General features: G+C 46.2%; 1 protein-coding gene across 1 annotated transcript in view; it reads left to right on the top strand.

The window, feature by feature from the left end:
- Positions 1-20,701, top strand: part of LOC100090531 (netrin-4-like) — a 79,723-nt gene that overhangs the window by 15,803 nt on the left and 43,219 nt on the right. Inside the window, exons 2-5 of the mRNA XM_039910261.1 lie at positions 3,721-4,360; positions 5,283-5,400; positions 7,265-7,346; positions 7,771-8,033. Coding sequence (XP_039766195.1) covers positions 3,721-4,360; positions 5,283-5,400; positions 7,265-7,346; positions 7,771-8,033 — 1,103 coding nt within the window. The remainder of the gene's footprint in view (positions 1-3,720; positions 4,361-5,282; positions 5,401-7,264; positions 7,347-7,770; positions 8,034-20,701) is intronic.

Raw genomic sequence — 20,701 nt, 5'->3', positions numbered from 1 at the left:
AGGGCAGAGAACTGCACACTGAATTCCCATTGTTCAACCCTTCATGAAATATTCAGTGAGTCAGTCTCTCCTGGCACACAGAAAAGCTCCAGCTGCTTGTCTCCCTTGCTCTGCCCCATCCCAGCCATTGTGAGACTCACCAGGGAAGAGCTAAGTGGTCAAGAGTTAGCCATCTGTGACCACTAATCAATTCCATCCCAGCTGGCCTATGCACTCTCTAATTTTCTTTCCCCATCTCTCTGGCTCATTCACCTCCATTGATCTCAGTCTCCCCCCGCCCCCCCCACCTGTTCCCTCCCTTCACTCACTCATTTGCAGTTTGTTTCCCCTGCCTTCGCCTAATGACACAAAAGTCCAGACAGGAAGTGGGTATCGATGTCCTTGCATTAACTGGTGAGACAGATAACCTTTCTGACATCTTGAAGCCCAGGGCCAGCCTGGCTCTCCCTGCTTCATGAAATTGACTGTTACTTTGCACCCAAGGGATGGAAAATAAAAATAATTTCTCTCCAACAAATATGATCCTGATAATCACTGACCTGGTGCTAGGAGGTGGCATAATTCTGTGCCTACAGATTAAGGAGAAGCAAAGACCAATATGCATCCCTGTTCATAGCTCATTTTTCTCAACCTATCTGACCCACGCTCTGCAAAGACTCAGAGGTTTATATGGTAGGGCAAGCTGCCGGGGTGGTTAGCCACACTAGTGAGGGGTCGGGAGGGGAGCAGTAATAGTAACAGTGTTCACTAAGCAATGAGTGGGGTTTTAATTTGCTTCTTTCCAATGCAAAACCATCATTTTTAACATGGGCCAAGCAGCAGTGGGGAAAAAATTCTCGAGCTATTATTCCCACTATTACTACTAAGTAAAGATCAAGCTTGGGTATGAGGCAGGGCCAGAGTTTGGCTTGGTAGCCCTTCAGGATTGGGATTGACTTTTCTAAACCCTAGTAGGGAAGGCAGCATGGATAAAGGTCAGATGGATACAGCCGGTCAGGCAAGCTGAGCATTTGGTGGCTTTTGGCCCTTAATTTGTGAGGCCGTAAGGGCCCCGAGTCAGATGAGTATAATGGGACCACATGGGTGGGGTCTTCTGGCAATTTCGGGTTGGGATGAAGTCTCCATCCTCCACCAGCTTCCCCCGGTTCCTGCTCAGGGAGAGGCGTGGGAGCTAGCAACATGACAGTGGGGAGGAGGGAAGGCCGGCGGGAAAGTGGTACAATTAAAAAAAACCATCACCTCACCCTCCCTGAGCCATAGGAAATCTTGAAGGAGGTTGTGGCCAATCAAATCTCACTGATCATCAATATCATCAGCCACACAGTTCATTGATCACCTAATGTGTGCAGAGCACCATAAGGATCTGGGGAACACACAGACGTATAAGATGTAATCCCTGCCCTAGAGGGGCATGCAATCTAATGGGAAATCAAGAAGGCATAAATGGACAAATATGCAATAATGGAAGAGCCTGAGTGGGGAGGGTGTAAGCGGCCAATAAATATAATTGAATGGAGCTAAATGATCGTCATTCCTTAAGTAGGCTCTCTCAAACTCTGCTAAGCAGCCCTAGGGTATTTGGTTGCTAACTTTCCATACTTCCTGAACTAACAGTTCTTTTTCCAGTTATTAAGATGGTTTCTGACACCCCACTCGTGTTATTTTTGCAAGCATGCTCATGTGACCTCAGGACTGTAAAATTAAATCACTTTGATTTATAGTGATGCTAGTGGCCAAAATGAAGTGCCCATTAACATCCCTTTTACATAGCCTTAACACGCTTCGGTTAATGATAAAATTGGGAACCAAAGCAACATCTTAATTTCCTTTGGGGTTCCCCCACCCAGTCTATCCTGCCCTCCTTCCTTCTCTCTAGATGAAGACATAGGTTTTTTGCTGATAACAGTGCCCGGTATTGAAAGGTATAGGGATTTGGGGATTTGAAACAGGAGGGAGAACACCAGCACAGCTCTTAAGGTGTCCGTAAGATACAGGGTGACTTCTCTAACCAAGAATCCAGAAAGACACCATTATGCAATAACGCAGTGTGGCTTAGTGGGTCAGAGGTCGTGGGTTTGAATCCCAGCTCTGCTGTGTGCCTTTGGGCAAGTCACTTAACTTCTCTGTGCCTCAGTGACCTCATCTGCAAAATGGGGATTAAAACTGTGAGCCCCACATGGGACAACCTGATCACCTTGTATCTACCCCAGCGCTTAGAACAGCACTTGGCACATAGTAAATGCTTAACAAATACCATCATCATTATTATTATTAATAGTATCATAAAAATTATGTGCTTTTTAAAATGGTATTTGCTAAACGCTGTACTAAGCACTGGGATGTAAATACAGGATAATCAGATTATCCAAGTCCAAGTCCATGTTCCACAGAGGGCTCACATTCTAAGTGGGGGAGGGTAGACAAGTTTTTAATCCCCATTTTACAGGTGAGGAAACCGAGGCACTGACTTGTCCGAGGTCATACAGCAGGCAGGATTAGAACTCAGATTGCCTGATTCTCAGTCCCTTCTTCTTTATTGATAGAACTTAAGCGCTTACTATGTGCCGGGCATTGTACTGAGCGCCAGAGTGGATACCAGCAAATCAGGATACCAGCAGTCCCTGTCATTCATTCATTCGATCATATTTATTGAGCGCTTCCTGTGTGTAGAGCACTGTACTAAGTGCTTGGAATGTATATTTCGGCAACGGAGTTGAGGCCGACGGCCTCATGTCCCACGTGGGGCTCACAATCTCAACCTCACAGTCACAGTCTCAATCCCCATTTTACAAATGAGGGAACTGAGGCACAGAGAAGTGAAGTGACTTGCCCAAGGTCACAGAGCAGACAAGTGGCAGAGCCATGATTAGAACCCAGATCCTTCTGACTCTCAGGCCTGTGCTGTATCCACTAGGCCACACTGTTCTTCAAATTGTTTCAATTGCGACCTTAGCAAATACTATTATTATCATTAGTAGTATTATCTGCCAATATTACCATTTGTCATCTCCACACTGATGGTGTCAGACGGTCCTGGAACTGTGTGTTTCTGGGCATTAGACTTCTCATCCCTCTTTCATTACCCACCTAATAATAATAATAATAATAATATTTAAGTGCTTACTTTGTGCTCTATCCCTGGTTATGGTTATTACCAGTGATTATCAAGTTTTACTAAGGTGGACCAGTTGCTCTGCACTCACCATTTAGAGAGACACGATCCTTGCCCTCTGGGAACTGGCCTTCTAAGCATAACAGGATTCATTCAGTAGTATTTATTGAGCGCTTACTATGTGCAGAGCACTGTACTAAGCACCTGGAATGGACAGTTCAGCAACAGATAGAGACAATCCCTGCCCAATAACAGGATAATTAAACATATGCAATGAGGTGGCTTAGCCAAATGATAGCTGCCTACCTGGGTTTCTCCGGTCTTTAGCTTTACTGGGAGGAGCTTCTTTCAATCTCTTCCCAGGTTTATGGTTAGGGGTTGAGCCACATTCCAAAGATCAGTTTCCTCTGGTTTGGAATAAGAGCAGAAAGCTGACTGCTGCTGGCAATTCAATCCCCTGGGTTGGCGACCACCTAGTGGGTCTGCAGCGGTCGGGTGGAGGGAGGGGGTAAAGAAGAACCTGAGACCTTTTCTTTTATCATTATTATTATTATTATTATTATTAAACTCCTATTCGGGATGGGGCGGGGGGTGAATGTCTGTTGCAGATCCAGGGAGACTGGCCCCCTTCAGCTGCGATGGCCACGCGTGCAATCCTCCCGTGGCAAACCTGGCCACCGGCCGGACCCCCGTTACGCTAACCACCTGCGGGCAGAATGCCACTGAACTGTACTGCTCTTACTTACATGAACCGGCTCCCCTGCCCACCCTTCCAGGCTGTGGCCAGCCCAGGTGCACCAAGTGCAATGCTCAGCAGCCTGACAACGCCCACCCGCCGCCTGATATGACCGACGACTTCTTTGTTCATCCCGGTACCTGGTGGCAGTCAGCCCAGGGTGTCCACCGGGAGGAGATTCAGCTGGATTTAGAGACTGAGTTCTACTTGACCCATGTCATTGTGGTCTTCAAGTCCCCTCAGCCAGCTGCCACGATACTGGAGCGATCCCAGGACCATGGGCAGACCTGGCGGCCTTACAAATATTTTGCCATTAACTGTACTGCCGCTTTCGGGCTCCAGGACGATCTCACTGATGAAGGCTCAACCTGCACTTCGAGGTATTCGGATGCAGTGCCCTGCACCAGAGGGGAGGTGAGTAGTCCTAGTAAAGAAACTGGCACCTGCACTTTCTTGAGTCTTCCTAGTCAAAGGCCGAGGTCTTGTTTCAACGCAGGAAGTTCTTTCGGGAGGTCAAGGTCTCTCGTGCCCAGATGGAAACAAGCCTTCATTCTTCCTTTCACCTAGGCACAACCGGAGTGGAGGGGAGAATCTAGGAACACATGCATCCCAATCTGGAGGGGAGAATCAAGCTGATTCTATTCCCTGCAGTTATGGAGGGAAGTCTCTGGTATATCAGACATATCCATACATATATGCACATGTATACATAAAAATCATATACATTCACACACACTCACACACATATATGCATATATTTACATGCATACAGCACACACACACCTGCACACATATATATTTATACACATATGTATATATACATATTTATATGCACACACACACATATGCACACATTCCTACCTAGAGAGCAGTCCTTAGGTTCAAAGACAATGCTACTGATGGTGAGATAATAGGTGTTAATGTCACACTGAGAATCACTTAGACACTGTGCCCAGAAACTACAGTCTGCATCTTTTCTGGCCCTTTGCCATCCTGTGTGCTCTTGCTCAAGCACTAATGATTAAGAAAACAGAAGCATAGCCTCCTGCCAGCCCTGACATGTGTTTAAATTGTTTTTGTGTCGTGGTGATGGTTTGCACCAAGCCATCCGCACTCTCTTGTCAGTCCCCTGATGCTAAATGGTATGCATTGAGAGACAGCTGGTAGGGAGAATGATGCATTTAACTCTGTCTCTCTCTTTTTCTCTCTCTCTCTCTATATATATATATATCTATATACATATATACATGTCTATAGTATTCTGACGGTTGACAATCTATATCTATTCTGCTTTTCATATCATCCTAAAGTATTGATTAAATACCCACATTTTCCCATAATGTTTGCGTTTTTGTTCCCTGAGGTCTTCAGAAGAACTAACTTATTTTGGGGGAGTGTCAGTTTTCCTCTCTGGGAAAATTTGATTGGACCAAGAGAAGACAGCTTTACTATGTCTGGGTTCAAGTTGATTTGCATTCTGCGGCTTGCCATCTGCTGCCTGGAGCAAGTTTGCATTGGCATGGAAGACAAGGTGGCCGGCATTCAGAAGTCTGTAAAGTTATGAGGGGATGGTTTACCCCAGGCCAGTGATTATTCTGTAGCCCAGTGGCCAGAGAACAAAGTGGATGGAGGAGGTTAAGATGAGGTCAGTGGCTGGTGGAATTTCTGGATGGTGACTAAAAGGACCAAAGCTGGTGTCGGGGATCTAGTATATTGTACTTGCAGGGAGGGCTTTGGGCCTGTGACTCAGTTGAAGAAGGAAGCCCGGAGTGAATACCCTGATCCCGAAACACAGGGTTTCATCAACCAAAAAAAATGGAGCAACTCGATTGAATAGCCTGAGTGGTTGATTCATGGCTCCGATGACCAGGGGAATGTGGGGGCTTGGTTGGACTGAATGGATGGGGACCCTTCCTCATGGCTCCATTGATTCGGGGAATGTAGGCACCTGCACTGAACATTTGCTCACGGGTCCATTGATCCGGGGAATGTGGACAGCTGGACTAACCAGCCGGAGCTATTTGCTCATGGCTCCCTTGGCTGGGGGAATGCGAGCACCTTGGCGGCCTCGCTAGGGCCATTCACCATGCCGTACGTGACTGCCCTAGTTTGGGAGGAAGGAGGAAACAAAGATCAACCCCCTCCAAAGCAGCACAGGGACCGGCAGATGGGCTGGAGTCCCTAGGTGAGAGTTTGTGACTGAGTCAGGAAATTTCACCAGGGGCTTTTTCAGATGGATTTGATCTTGCATATGTGACAGGGGCACAGTGCAGCCTACAATAGAATTATCTACCGAACATCAGCAGACACCAACAACCACCTCTCTTCTGACCCCTCGTAACAAAAAAAGTAATGGAAGAAATATTTTATACACAGCAAGTATTTTAACTTGCCTGTCCAATCGAAAAAATGCAGAGCAAAAGAGAGCGAGGGAAGCCCTATGGAACAAAGCTTTGACTCGACTGATAGAGTCAGACTGACAGAGACTGTCACCTCTCATAATGCCGGGGCCAGAGAACCTCTAGGGCAAGTACCTATGCTATGATGGCAAAATTCTGCCAAATGAGAAAATAGATTTCAAATTGGAGCTAGCACATCCATAAAGGGGACCTAAGCCTGGGAACTAATGTGGCCTGCCCTCCGGTGCATTGGCGTGGAGGGCACACTAATTCAATCCATGCTTCGCCTTACTTCAGAATAAAGGTCCAACAGGAGATGACACCAGAGACTGAGCCCGTTCCCTCAACTAACATGGCATTCAGTGACCTGAACTAAAATGCATTCAGTTGGTCCAGGATGCATGTTTTCACTGTGCCATCTGAGTAGACCGTGGCAACAAAAATCAGGGAATGTTCTTCCGACCACACGCGTCTGCCTACAGCCTGACACGGTCTCGGTTTTGGCGCACACGGCGTTAGGCATGGTGTGAGCGCTAAATTTTGAGTTTCCTTTAACACGGCATTCTACAAAAAGGCAATCCCCAGGTTCTGGGAGACCTGACCAGGCAATGGGTCACCTCTGAAAATGGAAGTAAGAACCATCATTAAAGGAAAGGATTGTTTCTCCATCGGGAGTCAGTGTAGGGAAAGCCATTCACAGCTATCCTTTGCCGTCCTAAAATAGGCATCCTGCTTTTGCTATCTGTGGGACAAGTGATCCTTTGGGGTCTTAACTCTCAAGGTGTTGCAAGTGGATATCATTAACACTTAAGCCCCCAAAGCAAGTTCAGAGAACAGGGCCCTGCTCACATTTTCATTCCCTTCCTATGCTCCCGGTCCTGCTGTTTTTCTTAGTGCCTTCACTGTGCAGACTGCTTGGCTGAGGCTATTTGGTCCCCAAAACCTCAGACTTGAGAAACAGTGCTACTTCTGGAGAGGAAACCATTCTTAGCTGGAATCTCTATTTTTCGATGCTAGGGAGTGGAAGACAAGGAGGTGTGTTTCCTCCTTTTGAGACTCCTGAGCCTTAGGCCCTATCTCTTCCATTTACTTCCTCAGGGTGAGTTGACTATTTAGGAAAGCTGGTAGCCTTATATTCTACTCAATCAAGAAGGATTAATAATCCCCCACAATCAACTGGGCAAGATAAGATGGTGGATGGTTTTCTGGCCCATTTTTCAACCAGGAAAACAAAGGCAGTTTCATCAGTTGTTTCATGCACGTCAATGGGCAGGGATTTGTCTCTGTCTGTTGCCGAATTGTACATTCCAAGAGCTTAGTACAGTGCTCCGCACGTAGTAAGCGCTCAATAAATACTATTGAATGAATGAATGCACAGAATCAAACTGAGAAATAAATATTCTCTGCTTAGATCTTTCAGTGCGTGAAGCTTAGTTAATATTGATCAAGGACTTTAAGACCCTCAGAAGAAATGAACTATGAAAATGGTGACTAATCATCTTAGTTCTGTATTGGTTTCCCAGGTTATCTACCGGCCTTAACTCCAGCCAGTCGGATTGAAGACCCCTACGGCCCAGAAGCCCTAGACTTACTGAAACTCACCAATTTACGTCTCCTGCTCCTGAAAAGGCAGGATTGCCCCTGCCAGGCAGGGAGGCTGCTGGAGAAGCCTCAGAGATTCACCCACTATGCCATCTATGACCTGATTGTCCGTGGGAGTTGCTTCTGTAATGGCCATGCAGAAGAGTGCCAGCTAGCCAACGGGACAGGGGGCTCAGAGAATGTGGTGAGTGACCTTGACCTCCTGAGCAAACCTCCTGGTTCGGTGCCTTATTGAAGTAGTTCTCTTGCTTCTCTTTCTCCTCCAGTCATCCCTTTGAAACCATCCAAACAAAATTTATGATGTCATGCTTTTGGGGCAATGAGAGAGCTCTACTAGAATGCAGATTTAAATGGAGCACAGGCAAGCAAGTGAATTGAAATGCAGATGGTGTTACCTTTGACATGGAGATGCCTCTTAGTCTGGGTAACATCCAAGGCAAGGGTTTCCTCCTCTCTAGTGAGAAGCATTTTGCTTCGCAGGACATCCTAAGTGAGCTGCTTGGCATATTACAGCAGTGGACTGATTCCTGAGCAGGGTGCCATGGTTGAGGGCAGAAACCTGAAAACAGATTTGGATGAGCACAATTCATTAATTATTTCACTCAACTAGGCCAGTGGAGCAGTTTTGAAACAGGCTGTGATTGGCTGTTGGCTTGGGCAGGGCAGATTAACATTTAGAGTGATGGCAAAGTACTCCAGAATGCTCTTCCCCCAGGAGCCATAGACTCATCAGGCGAGAAAGGATCACTGCATCTAAAAGTCCCTGACAGGTAGGCATCTGTCCTAGTCTTAAAACTCTTCTCGTACCTGTTATTTTCTATGGGGGCCTAGTAATTTATTCCCAAACTGTGATAAGCTCACATCCCTGTGGGGAACCCAGTGGCACAGACACTTACCTGTCAACTGGAGACAAGTGAAGCAGCAAGGCCTAGTGGATAGAGCCTGGGAGTCAGAAGGTTGTGGGTTCTAATCCCGGCTCCACCACTTGTCTGCTGTGTGACCTTGGGCAAGTCACTTCACTTCTCTGGACCTCAGTTTTACCTCATCTGTGAAATGGGGTTTGAGACTGTGAGCCCCATGTGGGTCAGGGACTGTGTCTATCCTGATTTGCTTGTACCCACCACAGCACATAGTACAGTGCCTGGCACAAAGCAGGTACTTAACAAATACCATGATCATTATTATTATTATTGTTATTATGAGACACACATCAGTCAATTGGAGACAAGAGACAGACCACTCCATGGTGTAGTGGATAGAACACAGGCCTGGGAGTCAGAAGGTCATGGGTTCTAATACCAGCTCTGCCATGTGTTTGCTGTGTGACCTTGGGCAAGTCACTCAGTTACCTCATCTGTAAAATGGGGATGGAAACTGTGAGCCCCATGAGGGACAGGGATTGTATCCAATCTGATTTGCTTATATCCACCCCAGTGCTTAGTACAGTGCCTGGCACATAGTAAGCGCTTAACAAATACCACTATTATTATTAGAATTATTATTAAAGATGGCCTACTGGAAAGGACAAGGATCAGAGGACTTGGGTGGATTACCTCACCTATAATGCTAAACTGCACTGAACCCCACCATGACTCCTAGATCCCTGCCCACCAATCAGCCCATCCCAGTCCTCTCCTCCCACTACACCTCCCCCTCCTCCACCCAACCCTTTCGCTGTCCCCACCCCATCCCTGTCCCAGCGTCACCCTCAATCCCCTCCCCCTGTCTACTCACTCCCATCCAACCCCTTGCACCCCTTGCGCCATCCCCTTCACCAAATACCCCAGCCACAGCCTCAACCAAGTGTGGTCTGTGGAACCCCGGCTCCATCGTGGGGAAGCTTCCCTTCATCCTTGACTTGTTCCTGATCCAATCACTGCTCCTCCTCGCCCACACTGAAACCTGGCCCTCCCCACATGACACAGTCTCCCCTGCTGCTCTCTTCAGGGGAAGCCTGATCTTCACCCACTCCCCAACCCAACCCCCGATTCATGGGGATAGGAGGAGGTGTTGGCTTCCTTCTCGCTCCCCAGTGCTGCTTTCGCACCATTCCACCTCCCCCATCCCTTTCTTTCCCTTCCCCAGAAACCCACCTCGCCCACTTCAGATTCTAGTAATGGTCAACTACCGCCCCATAGGCTCCTCCTCCAACTTTTTAAACTATTTTGATCCCTTTTTTTTTACATTCCTTCTCTCTTTCATTGATCCTTGGGGACTCCAGTTTCCACCTAGATGTTCCTGATGACCTTCCTCTTCCGGTTTTCTATCATTCCACAACTCCACTGACCTCCTACTCACCAGCTCCCAGCTCACCCAATCACCAACTTGGACACACACTCAATCTCATCATCTCTAGCCACTGCACAGTCTCTATGCTCACCAACTCTGAAGTCCCTCCATCAGCCCCAAACCTCCTCATCTGCCTTCACTCCCACACACCTCCTCCCCACAGATCTGTGCTGATCCCCCACAGAGACTGCCGACCTTTTGAACCCATCCAATTCTCTCAAGTTGTCATGCCCCATTTAACCTCCACACCCAAACTACCTTCCCTTGATGACCAAATCGTTGCTCTCAACCACCCTCTCTACTGAATTCAACTCACTCACTCCCCATGCCTTCGTCCATCTCATACCACTAACCCACAGCCCTGGATCACTGCCTCAGTCTGCCTCCTTCACTCTTGTACACAAGCCGCAGAATACTGTTGGTGGAAATCTAAATATCAGGCTGACTTTGTCCACTTCAGGTTTATCCTTAAACGTGATTTAACTCTGCCCTCTCCTCAGCCTGGCAACGTTATTTCTCCACCCTTATTACACCTATGCCCATTGTCCTCGCCAGTTGTTCGAGATGCTTAACTCCCTTTTCAAACCCCTTATCCCCCGCCTCCCCCATCCCTTGCCTACACTGTCAGGCATGATCTCCCTAAAATCTCCCCTATCCCTCCCCCCTCCTGCCCCTTCTTCAACTCTCCCGTCTTTTCCAGCAGTGTCTGAAGAGATCTCCTGCCTTCTTTCAAAATCCAGCCCCTCCACCTGTGCATATGACCCCATTCCTTCACAACTTATCAAAACATTTGCCCCTTCACTTCTTCCCTCCTTAACTGCCCTCTTCAACTGTTTGCTCTCCAATGGCTTCTTCCCCACTGCTTTCAAGCACTCCCATGTCTTCCCTATCCTAAAAAAAAAACCCTCCCTTGACCCCACGGTTCCCCTCCAATTATCGCACCATCTCCTTCTTACCTTTCCTCTATGAACTCCTTGAGCAAGTTGTCTATCTAAGTTCCTCTCCTCCAATTCACTCCTTGACTCCCTCCAATCTGGCTTCTGTCCCCTTCACTCCACAGAAACCACCATCTTAAAGGTCACCAGTGATCTTCTTCTTGCTAAATTCAATGACCTCAACTCCATCTTCATCCTCCTTGATATCTCAGTTGCCTTTGACACTATCAACCACCCCCTTCTCCTAGAAAGATTATCCAACCTCGGCTTCACTGACACTGTCCTCTCCTGGTTCTCCTATCTCTCTGGATGCTCATTCTCAGTCTCTTTCGAGGGCTCTTCCCCTGCCTCCTACCCCCTAACTGTGGGGGTCCCTCAAGGTTCAGTTCTAGGTCCCATTCTATTCTCCATCTACACCCACTCCCTTGGAGAACTCATTCACTCACATGGCTTCAACTACCACCTCTATGCAGATGATACCCAAATCTACATCTCCAGTCCTGATCGCTCCTTCTCTGTAGTCTCGCATTTCCTCCTGCCTTCAAGACATCTCTACTTGGATGTCCTCCCGGAACCTCAAACTTATATGTCTAAAACAGAACTCCTTATCTTCCCACCCAAACCTTGTCCTCCCCGTGACTTTCCCATCACTGTAGACAGTGCCACCATCCTTCCTGCCTCACAAGCCCATAACCTTAGATTTATCCTTGACTCCAATCTCTCTTTCAGTCCACATATTCAATCCATTACTAAATAATGTCGGTTTGTCCTTCACAACATCGCTAAAATTTCCCCTTTCCACTCCATCCAAACTGCTACTGCGGTAATCCAATCACTTATCTATCCTGCCTTGATTACCGTATCAGCCTCCATGCTGACCTCCCTGCCTTCTGTCTCTCCCTACTCCAGTCCATACTTTATTCTGCTACCTGGATTGTTTTTCTACAGAAACATTCAGGCCATGTTTCCCCACTCCTCAAGAAACTCCTGTGGTTGCCCAGCCACCTCATTCTCATCTATTCTGCTGCTAACCTCTCACCCAAGACCTGCCTCTGGGCTGGAATGCCCCCTCTTCTTATATCCGACAGACAAATACTGTCCCCCACCTCAAAGCCTTATTGAAGGCACATCTCCAATAGGCTGTCCCTGACTAAGCCTTCCTTTCCTCTTCTCCCACCCACTTCTGCATCGCCATGACTTGCTCCCTTTATTCAACCCCCTATCAACTCCACAGCACTTATGTACATATCTGTAATGTATTTATTTATATTAATGTCTATCTCCCCTTCTAGACTGTAAACTCACTGTGAGCAGGGAATGTGTCTGTTTATTGCCGCATTGTACTCTCCCAAGTACTTAGTACAGTAAGTAAGCACTCAGTAAATACGATTGAGTGACTGACTTGGCCAGTAGTACATGCACAGTGGGGTTTCTCCTTTGAGTTCCCTAGGCCAGGTAGACCAGAAACGAGGCCTAGACTAAAGTGTGTCAGGACTGGTTGGGCCATTGAGTTAGCTGCACAAGTGCAGCCACCTAACCATTGGGTAACCTTGGTGCTCTGTAAATCAGTCAGTGGTATTTATTGAGTGCTCACTGTGTGCACAGCACTGTACTAAGTGCTTGAAAGAGTACGATACAACAGCACTGGCAGACCCGTTCCTTGCTCACAATGAGCTTATAGTTTAGAGGGGGAGACAGACATTAATATAAATAATTTATAATATATAATTTAAAGAAATGCACAGTGCTCTCCCCTGAGGGGAATCCATGCTCCTATAGCCACCAAAGCATTCTCTCTTCCATCCAGGTGGCAGCCCCGATGGCGAATGCTCTGAATTTGGCACACCAACAAAGTGATGAAACGCCACACGTACACTTTCTTCTCTAACGTTCCCTTTCTTGACTTTGTTAATGAGTTATTTTTTACTGTAATTTGAGAATAGGGCAAATATTCCCCAAGTGTTCATATTTGCCACTGAGGGGCGTTGGGGGAGTGGTGCTCTTTGGGTAGGCTCTGACTAAATAATCCCAATGCTACGTGCCCACATCAGCAACAACCAGTGACTTGAGGTCAATTTAATGCATCGATGCTGACTGGAGCGTGGTTTCTCCGCCAGTAGTAGTAATGATATTTATTAAGCACTTACCATGGGCACAACTCTGTACTAAGCAATGGGAGAGAATACAGAGATGGTAATTAGATGTGGTCCTTGTCCCTTGGTGGGGCTCACAGTCTTGTCATCTTTTCAGGCCCATAATTTTTGTATTTATTAAAATCAGTTCTTCATGGTTTGGGATTTTTTTTTCTTCTCATTTCTGTGGAATCGAAAATTTGAGCTAGGGTTTCCCTGGGAAAAAGCACAATCACTGCCCTCCTGCATGGGCAGAGTTGGCCCGGCAGGTTTGAATGACAGCAGCATATATAAGAGTAGTGGGAGACTCAAGCCAAGGATAAAGAGAGCGAAGTGCTCCAAACAAATTATATTTCTCCATCGGGGTTGAGCAGATATGTATTTATTCTATTTGTTTTGCCTGGAATATGATTTTGAGCAAATTTACCACATAGACTGCTTAGTAGTATTCATAGTGCTAATAGTTGGGGTGGCCTGGAACTCCCTCCCCTTTCCTATCCAACAGACTGCCACTCTCCCTGTCTTCAAAACCCTCCTAAAGTCATGTTTCCTCCCACCGGCCTTTCCTGACTAAGCGCTCATTTCTCTTACCTGCCTGCCCCTCTGAACCGACTATGCAATTAGAACCATACCCCTTAAACCCTGGATATTAATCCCACCCTCAGCCCCACAGCACTTTCCAACATACCCTTACACTTTGCCATTTGCTCTATCTGTAATTTCTTTTAATGTCTGCTCCCCTACTGTATTGTATGCTCCTTGTGGGGAAGGAACATGAACCCCAACGTATTGTATTCTCCCAAACACTTACTGTAGTGCTCTGCACACGATAAATGCTCAATAAATTCCACCGATTGATTAATCAATGAGTAGTGCCATCATTTATCAAGCTCCCATTTGATGCTTAGCTACTTTAAATCGGGAGAATCCGCAGGATTTACCCCGGACAGAACTTTTAAAGCTAACTTTTAAAGGTGTCAGAAAATCTACCCCAATTTAAACCCTGTCCTTGCGGACCACATCAGGATCTTTGGCTATTCTATTCAGGTTGAAGGAGCAAGAGGAGGGAGATCAAAGATCAGGACTCCTGAGTTTTCATCCTAGCTCAGGGAGTACTTGCCAGGGAGTGTTCTTTGTGGTTACTGGGCAAGCCTGGGATGACCTTTTAAGTCTCTTTAGAACTAAGAGAGGCAGGCAGGGAGGGAGTACAGGGAGAATTTTGCAAAAGGGATTGAATTTGAAAGGAGTCAAGGTAGACAGAGCAGTAAGGCAGCTGGCTAACTGGGTACAGATTGCTGCTGCAGACACTTTGGCAGTATCCCCTCTCTCCGAGAGCTCAACATAGAGGAGGAAATGCTGGGGGAGAGGGATAAGTTTATGACCAGGAGGGGGCATATTTTTTATGGCATTTGTTAAATGCTTACTCTGTATCAAATACTATTCTAAGGGCTGGGTTAGATAAGTCAGAGGGAGAACAGGAGAACTGAGGCACAGAGAAGTTAATTGACTTGCCCAAGTTCACAGAGCAAACAATTAGCAGAGCCGGGTTTAGAACCTTGGGCCTCTGATTCCCAGGCCTATGTCTTTCCATGAGGCCATGCTGCTTCCCTACTTTGATCTCTCCTGTGTGCTAAGGAAGAATAGAGACCAATAAGCAAAACTCAAGTGTGCCCAAGCGTAAAAACTCTTGTTGACACTTTGCCCCTTTAATGCCAACCTACTCATTGAACCTAGATCTCTTCTATCTCGCCACTGACCTCTTGCCCACATCCTGCCTCTGGCCTGGAATGCCCTCCTTCTTCATATCTAACAGACAATCACTCTCCTCACCTTCAAAGCCTTATTGAAGGCACATCTCCTCCAAGAGGCCTTCCCCAGCTAGGCCCTCATTTCCTGTTCTTCCACTCATTTGGATTTGCACCTTTTATTCAACCTCCCTCTTGACTGTAAGCTCGTCGTGGGCAGGGAATGTGTCTGTGATATTATTATACTGTACTCTCCCAAGAGCTTAGTTACAGTGTTCTGCACACAGTAAACATTCAGTAAATACAATTGACTGACTGACCCCCTCACCCCCACAGCACTTATGTACGTATCCTTAATTTATTTATTTACATTAGCGTTTGTCTTCCCCTCTAGACCGTAAGCTCTTTATGGGCCGGGAACATGTCTTCCAACTCTGTTATCTTGTACTAGACCAAGCCCTTAGTAGAGTGCTCTGCACCCTGTAAGAAATATGACTGATTGACAGCCCAAGGTAGTCAATCTACTTCCAATACATTTGAAACATACCAGGCTATCACAGGGCCTCTGTAGTTAGGATTTCTTTATTTTTAAGGCACACACCCTCTGCTGGCACAAAATAATGTTTTCTTAGCAGCAGTTATCTAAAAAGACATGTTTCCAGTGACTTCTAAGTTCCCACGCATTCCTGTCTTAGTCCAGTGGATGGAGTGGAAGACTGTCACAAATCCATATCTAGCTCTGTTTTCAGAGCATAGATATTCAAGCAGAGAATAAATAATGTTAGCCAAGAAAGCCAACTTTTCTTCCAGTCAAAAAGGAAATGCAGTGTGCTGACTGGGCCTAGAAGACGTAAATAACATTTTGACACCAGGAACTGGAATTTTTCCCAGCATTTTTTTTTCCAGTAGAAAACGCCTGCTTTAGCTATAATTCCAAAAGAGGCAAACTTGATTCCTAGCACTTAACTAATGTTCAGAGGGTTTTGGATGTGAAGCTTCATCTCTCTTTTCTGGAGACCTGTACCACTAATTCTGTCTTTGAGCCTGCTCTAACTAATTAATTAATTATGGTATTTGCTAAGCACCTACTATGTGCCAGACACTGTACTAAGCACTGGGATGGTTACAAGCAAGTCAGGTCGGACACAGTCCCTCTCTCACATGGGGCTCACAGTCTCCATCCCCATTTTACAGATGAGGTAACTGAGGCCCAGAGAAGTGATGCGACTCGTCCAAGGTCACACAGCAGACAAATGGTGGAGCCGGGATTAGAACCCATGACCTATACTCTAGACCATGACCCATGCCCTAGAAACTGATGCCACCAGGCTTCCCAACTGACAGGCAGAATCTCTATCCACCTCAGGGAAGTCACCGGAGCCTAGACGGTATGATAGTGGGGTGAGGAAGAGAGAGGCTGAGATACAATTACCCTCAGCATCAACTGACAATTATTTGTTCTTCTTGGCAATCGGGGGACACATATAATGAGATTGGAGCCTACTCTCCACAAGGCCAACCTGAACCAAAATAAAAGTTATCAATCTCCGTTTCTTTGGATTGAAAACGAGACTGGAACTGTCACGGCCATTAAACAGAATGAGTTCTAATTTTTTTCATACTGCCATGCCATTTGCCTTTACTAAAAATAACACAGATGGGTTTGCAATACTGCTGGTCCTATAAGCATAAAATGAAGTGGCAGCTCCCAGGCTTGAAGATTTGAAAGCTAAAAGATGAATTAATAGAAATGTTCACCATGCAGATTTTAGGCCAAAGCCTAAAATACCTTGTGTTTGTAGCTACGGTTTCTGACATGGGGACCATTCAAACGGTACTTCACTTGTCTCTTTAGAGGGGAAGACCACGACTGGGTGTTCATAAACTGTTTTTTAATTAAACCTAGATAGAACCTAATAATAATAATTAAAAAATTTGTTAAGCACTTCACATAGGAAGTGCTTAACAAATATTTTTTGATTATTATTATTAACGTGCCAAGCACTGGGGTAGATACAATACAATCAGAACAGACACAGTCCCTGTCCTACATGGGGTTCACAGTCTAAGGTAGGGGAGAACAGGAATCCTATCCCCATTTTACAGATAAGGAAATTGAGAGAAATTAAGTGACTTGCCCAAGGTCACACAGCGGGCAAGGTGGAGTCAGGATTAGAACTCAGGTCTCGACTCCCAGCCCTGAACTCTTTCCTTTAAGCCACACTGAATGTGGGGAGCATACTGTGAATCTTTATTGATGTAGCTGATCTCCCTGCCTCCTGTCTCTCCCCACTTCAGTCCATATTTCACTCTGCTGCTTGGATCATTTTTCTACAAAATCATTCAGTCCATGCTTCCCCACACCTCAAGAACCTTCAGTGGCTACCCACCCACCTCCACATCAGCCAGAAACTCCTTACCATAGGCTTTAAAGTATTCAATCACCTTGCCCCATCCTGCTTTCTTACCTGTTTCCTACTACAACTCAGCCAGCACACTTCGCTCCTCTAATGCCAACCTACTCAATCTACTTCGATCTCATCTATTTCACTGCTGAGCCCTTGCCCACATCCTGCATCTGGCATGAAATGCCCTCCCTCTTCATATCCAACAGTCGATCACTCTTCCCCCACCTTCACAGCCTTATTAAAAACACACTTCCTCCAAGAGGCCTTCCCTGACTAAGCCCTCATTTCCTCTTCTCCCATTTCCTTGTCTCACCCTTGCACTTGGATTTGCCCCCTTTATTCACCTTCCCCTCAGCCCCACAGCACTTATCTATAATTTATTTATATTAATGTCTGTCTCCCTCTTTAGACTGCAAGCTCACTGTGGGCAGGGAATGTGTCTACCAACTCTGTTATATTGTACTCTCCCAAGTGCTTAGTGCTCTGCACACAGTAAATGCTAGATAAGAATGATTAATCAAGCGATGTTGCACACTTGAGCTGGAAGTCAAAGACAAAGGGAAATGATTGGTAGGTGTTGTTGAAGAATGGGCAAAAATTTCCATAGAGTTAAGTTTTTCCAAGTTATTTCATCACTTCCAGATGTGGACAGAAGCAGGAAGTATAAGTGAAGAAGTGAAGCAGCATGTTGTGTTGAAAACTAACCAAACTAGTTCAAATCTTGGAATTAGGTTTATTTTTTTTGCTTTGCACTAAAATGGACGTAATTTTAAAATCTCAGTTAGAGTTTCCACACCTGGCATTCAGGACATTACTTGGTGCTGTTGCCACCTTTCCTTGTAAATGTTTCAGCAGTGGATAAGTGGCCTGGATGATCTTTAGGCCATTCAGATTTCTCATTCTGTCTTTAAGTGTTTGAGGTTGAACCCCACCCCCAGGTGCTGACCCTCAACACATTTCCCTTTTCTGTATGTTTCCAGAGATGTGTTTTCCAAGCAGTTGATAAATGGCATCATCACCACGTGGATTAAAGAGGCATTTATTGTCCACCAGGTGGATTAGTTTTTTTGAAGAGAAAGTGGTCAGACTCCAAACCCTGTGAAATTCATATCGTGGGGGAGGGAGGGGGGGTCTAACTCTCACCCAAGAGTACTTAGTGTTATCACCATCAGAAGAGTTGATAGAAGACCTGCTGGGTGCAGGGCTTTGCAATAGGGACTTGGGAACACGTAACAGTAGACAAAAATGAAGTCCCTGCCCTCTCTGATGGGGAGTTGGGTAGATATAAATGGCCAAATATATAATAAGTGAAAGAATAAGAGCAGAGATACAAAGGATAAAAACGAAAGTGATTAAAGAAACAACAGATCATTAGAGGAGTGTTAAAGTGGCTGATAGTTTGGTGTAACTGGGGAAAAAAAGAGGCGCAAGAAGATAGTCTGTTGGGGTGGTGACTTTTAGGAGAGTTGGAGATAGGGAGGAACATACTCTGCAGGATTTGAGGGAAAAAGGGAATATCGTTGGTGGAGGTGGCAGTGGATGGTGGGGAAGGGAACAAGCAACAGAAGAACTGTGAGTATAGTATAGTTAGTAGGTTAGCTTCAGAGGAGTAAACTGTGTAGAGACTTTCGAGTGTAGGCAAAGTAAGAGGGAGCCTTGAGCCCAGTGGTCAGCAAATTTTGTCCCACGGGCGAAGAAATGGGGAGCCACTGAAGGATTTGAAGGCAGGGAGCTATGGGTGACGTTAGAGCGGCAGCAACAGCTGCTCTTGGTGCTGCTGAAGCACTTCTTACAGGGTTCCGTGACAGGCAAGAAACTTCAAGGAGCAAAAAGCAAAGCAGCAGCAGCTGGAGCACATGAAAAGAGAAGCCTTCTGCTGCTGGCAGTGCACCATCTCCTCAGAGTTATTGCCCTTACAGCAAAAGTGGCCCCATAGGCAAGGAGGCCTAAATTCTAGGGAGATGGTGACAACAGCACGAGAAGCAGAGTGGCTTAATGGAAAGAGCCCGGGTTCGGGAGTCAGAGGTCGTGGGTTCTAATCCCGGCTCTGCCACTTGTCAGCTGTGTGACTTTGGGCCAGTCACTTCACTTCTCTGTGCCTCAGTTCCCTCATCTGTAAAATGGGGATGAAGACTGTGAGCCCCACATGGGACAACCTGATGACCTTGTATCTCCCCCAGCACTTAGAACAGTGCTTGGCACGTAATAGGCATTTAACAAATGCCAACATTATTATTAAGGCAAAATTTCTTCACCTGTACCTGCTGCCACCCCCAGCACTACTGATTAATCCTGCACCTGGGTCTAGTACTAGCTCTGAACTTTGGTACTCACCCCAGCCCCACAGCACCTGTAATTAATAATAATGATGGTATTTGTTAAGCACTGACTATGTCACAGGCACTATACTAAGCCTGGGGTGGATACAAGCAAATCGAGTTTGACATGGTCCCTGACCGGCAGAGGGCTCACGGTCTTCATCCCTGTTTTCCAGATGAGGTAACTGAGGAAGAGAGAAGTAAAGTGGCTTGCCCAAGGCCATGCAGTAGACAGGCAGCAGAGCCGGGATCAGAACCCATGATCTTCTGACTCCCAGGCCTGTGCTCTGTCCACTGTGTGCTGCTCCAAAAATAATAATGGTATTTGTTAAGCGCTTACTATGTGCCAAGAACTGTATTAAGTGCCAAGGTGGATACAAGCAAAGCAGGTTGGGCAGAGGCCCCGTCCCACGTGGGGCTCACAGTCTCAATCCACATTTTACAGATGTGGTAACTGAGGCAAAGGTGCGGTGACCTGCCCAAGGTCACATAGAAGACATGTGGAGGATCCGGGATTAGAACCCATGACCTTCTGACTCCCAGGCCCATGCTCTATCCATGCTGCATCTATGAAAAGATCTTTATATTCTTTCCCCTAACTGTAATTGATTTGAATATCTGTCTCCTCCTACAGACCGTAAACTCTTTATGGGCAGGAATTGGGTCTACCACCTATATTGGATTATATTACCAAGTACTTAGAACAGTGTTCCAGCACTTAATACAGTGCCTGGCACACAGTAAGCACTTAACAAATACCACTATTACTATTATTATAGTAAGATCTCAGTAAATATCAATTAATTGATGTGCAGCATATATATAAGGGTGTGTGTCTCCTTTCCGATGCAGACTGTCCAGCTCTCCTGATTTCTGGATTCCACCCTCATTCTGCTAGTATTGTGGCCATCGTTTGACATGGGAGAATCGGAGACAATTTCCAAGAGGGCAGGTTGTACCGTCAGAGCCTATATTTGCTAGTTCTTGAGAGAAGGCACTGTGGTTTAGATATCCCCTCCAGAGTT

This window comes from Ornithorhynchus anatinus, chromosome X1, assembly GCF_004115215.2.
Source record: "Ornithorhynchus anatinus isolate Pmale09 chromosome X1, mOrnAna1.pri.v4, whole genome shotgun sequence".
NCBI classification, from domain to species: domain Eukaryota; kingdom Metazoa; phylum Chordata; class Mammalia; order Monotremata; family Ornithorhynchidae; genus Ornithorhynchus; species Ornithorhynchus anatinus.
This window is presented reverse-complemented; position numbering and strand designations above follow the sequence as displayed.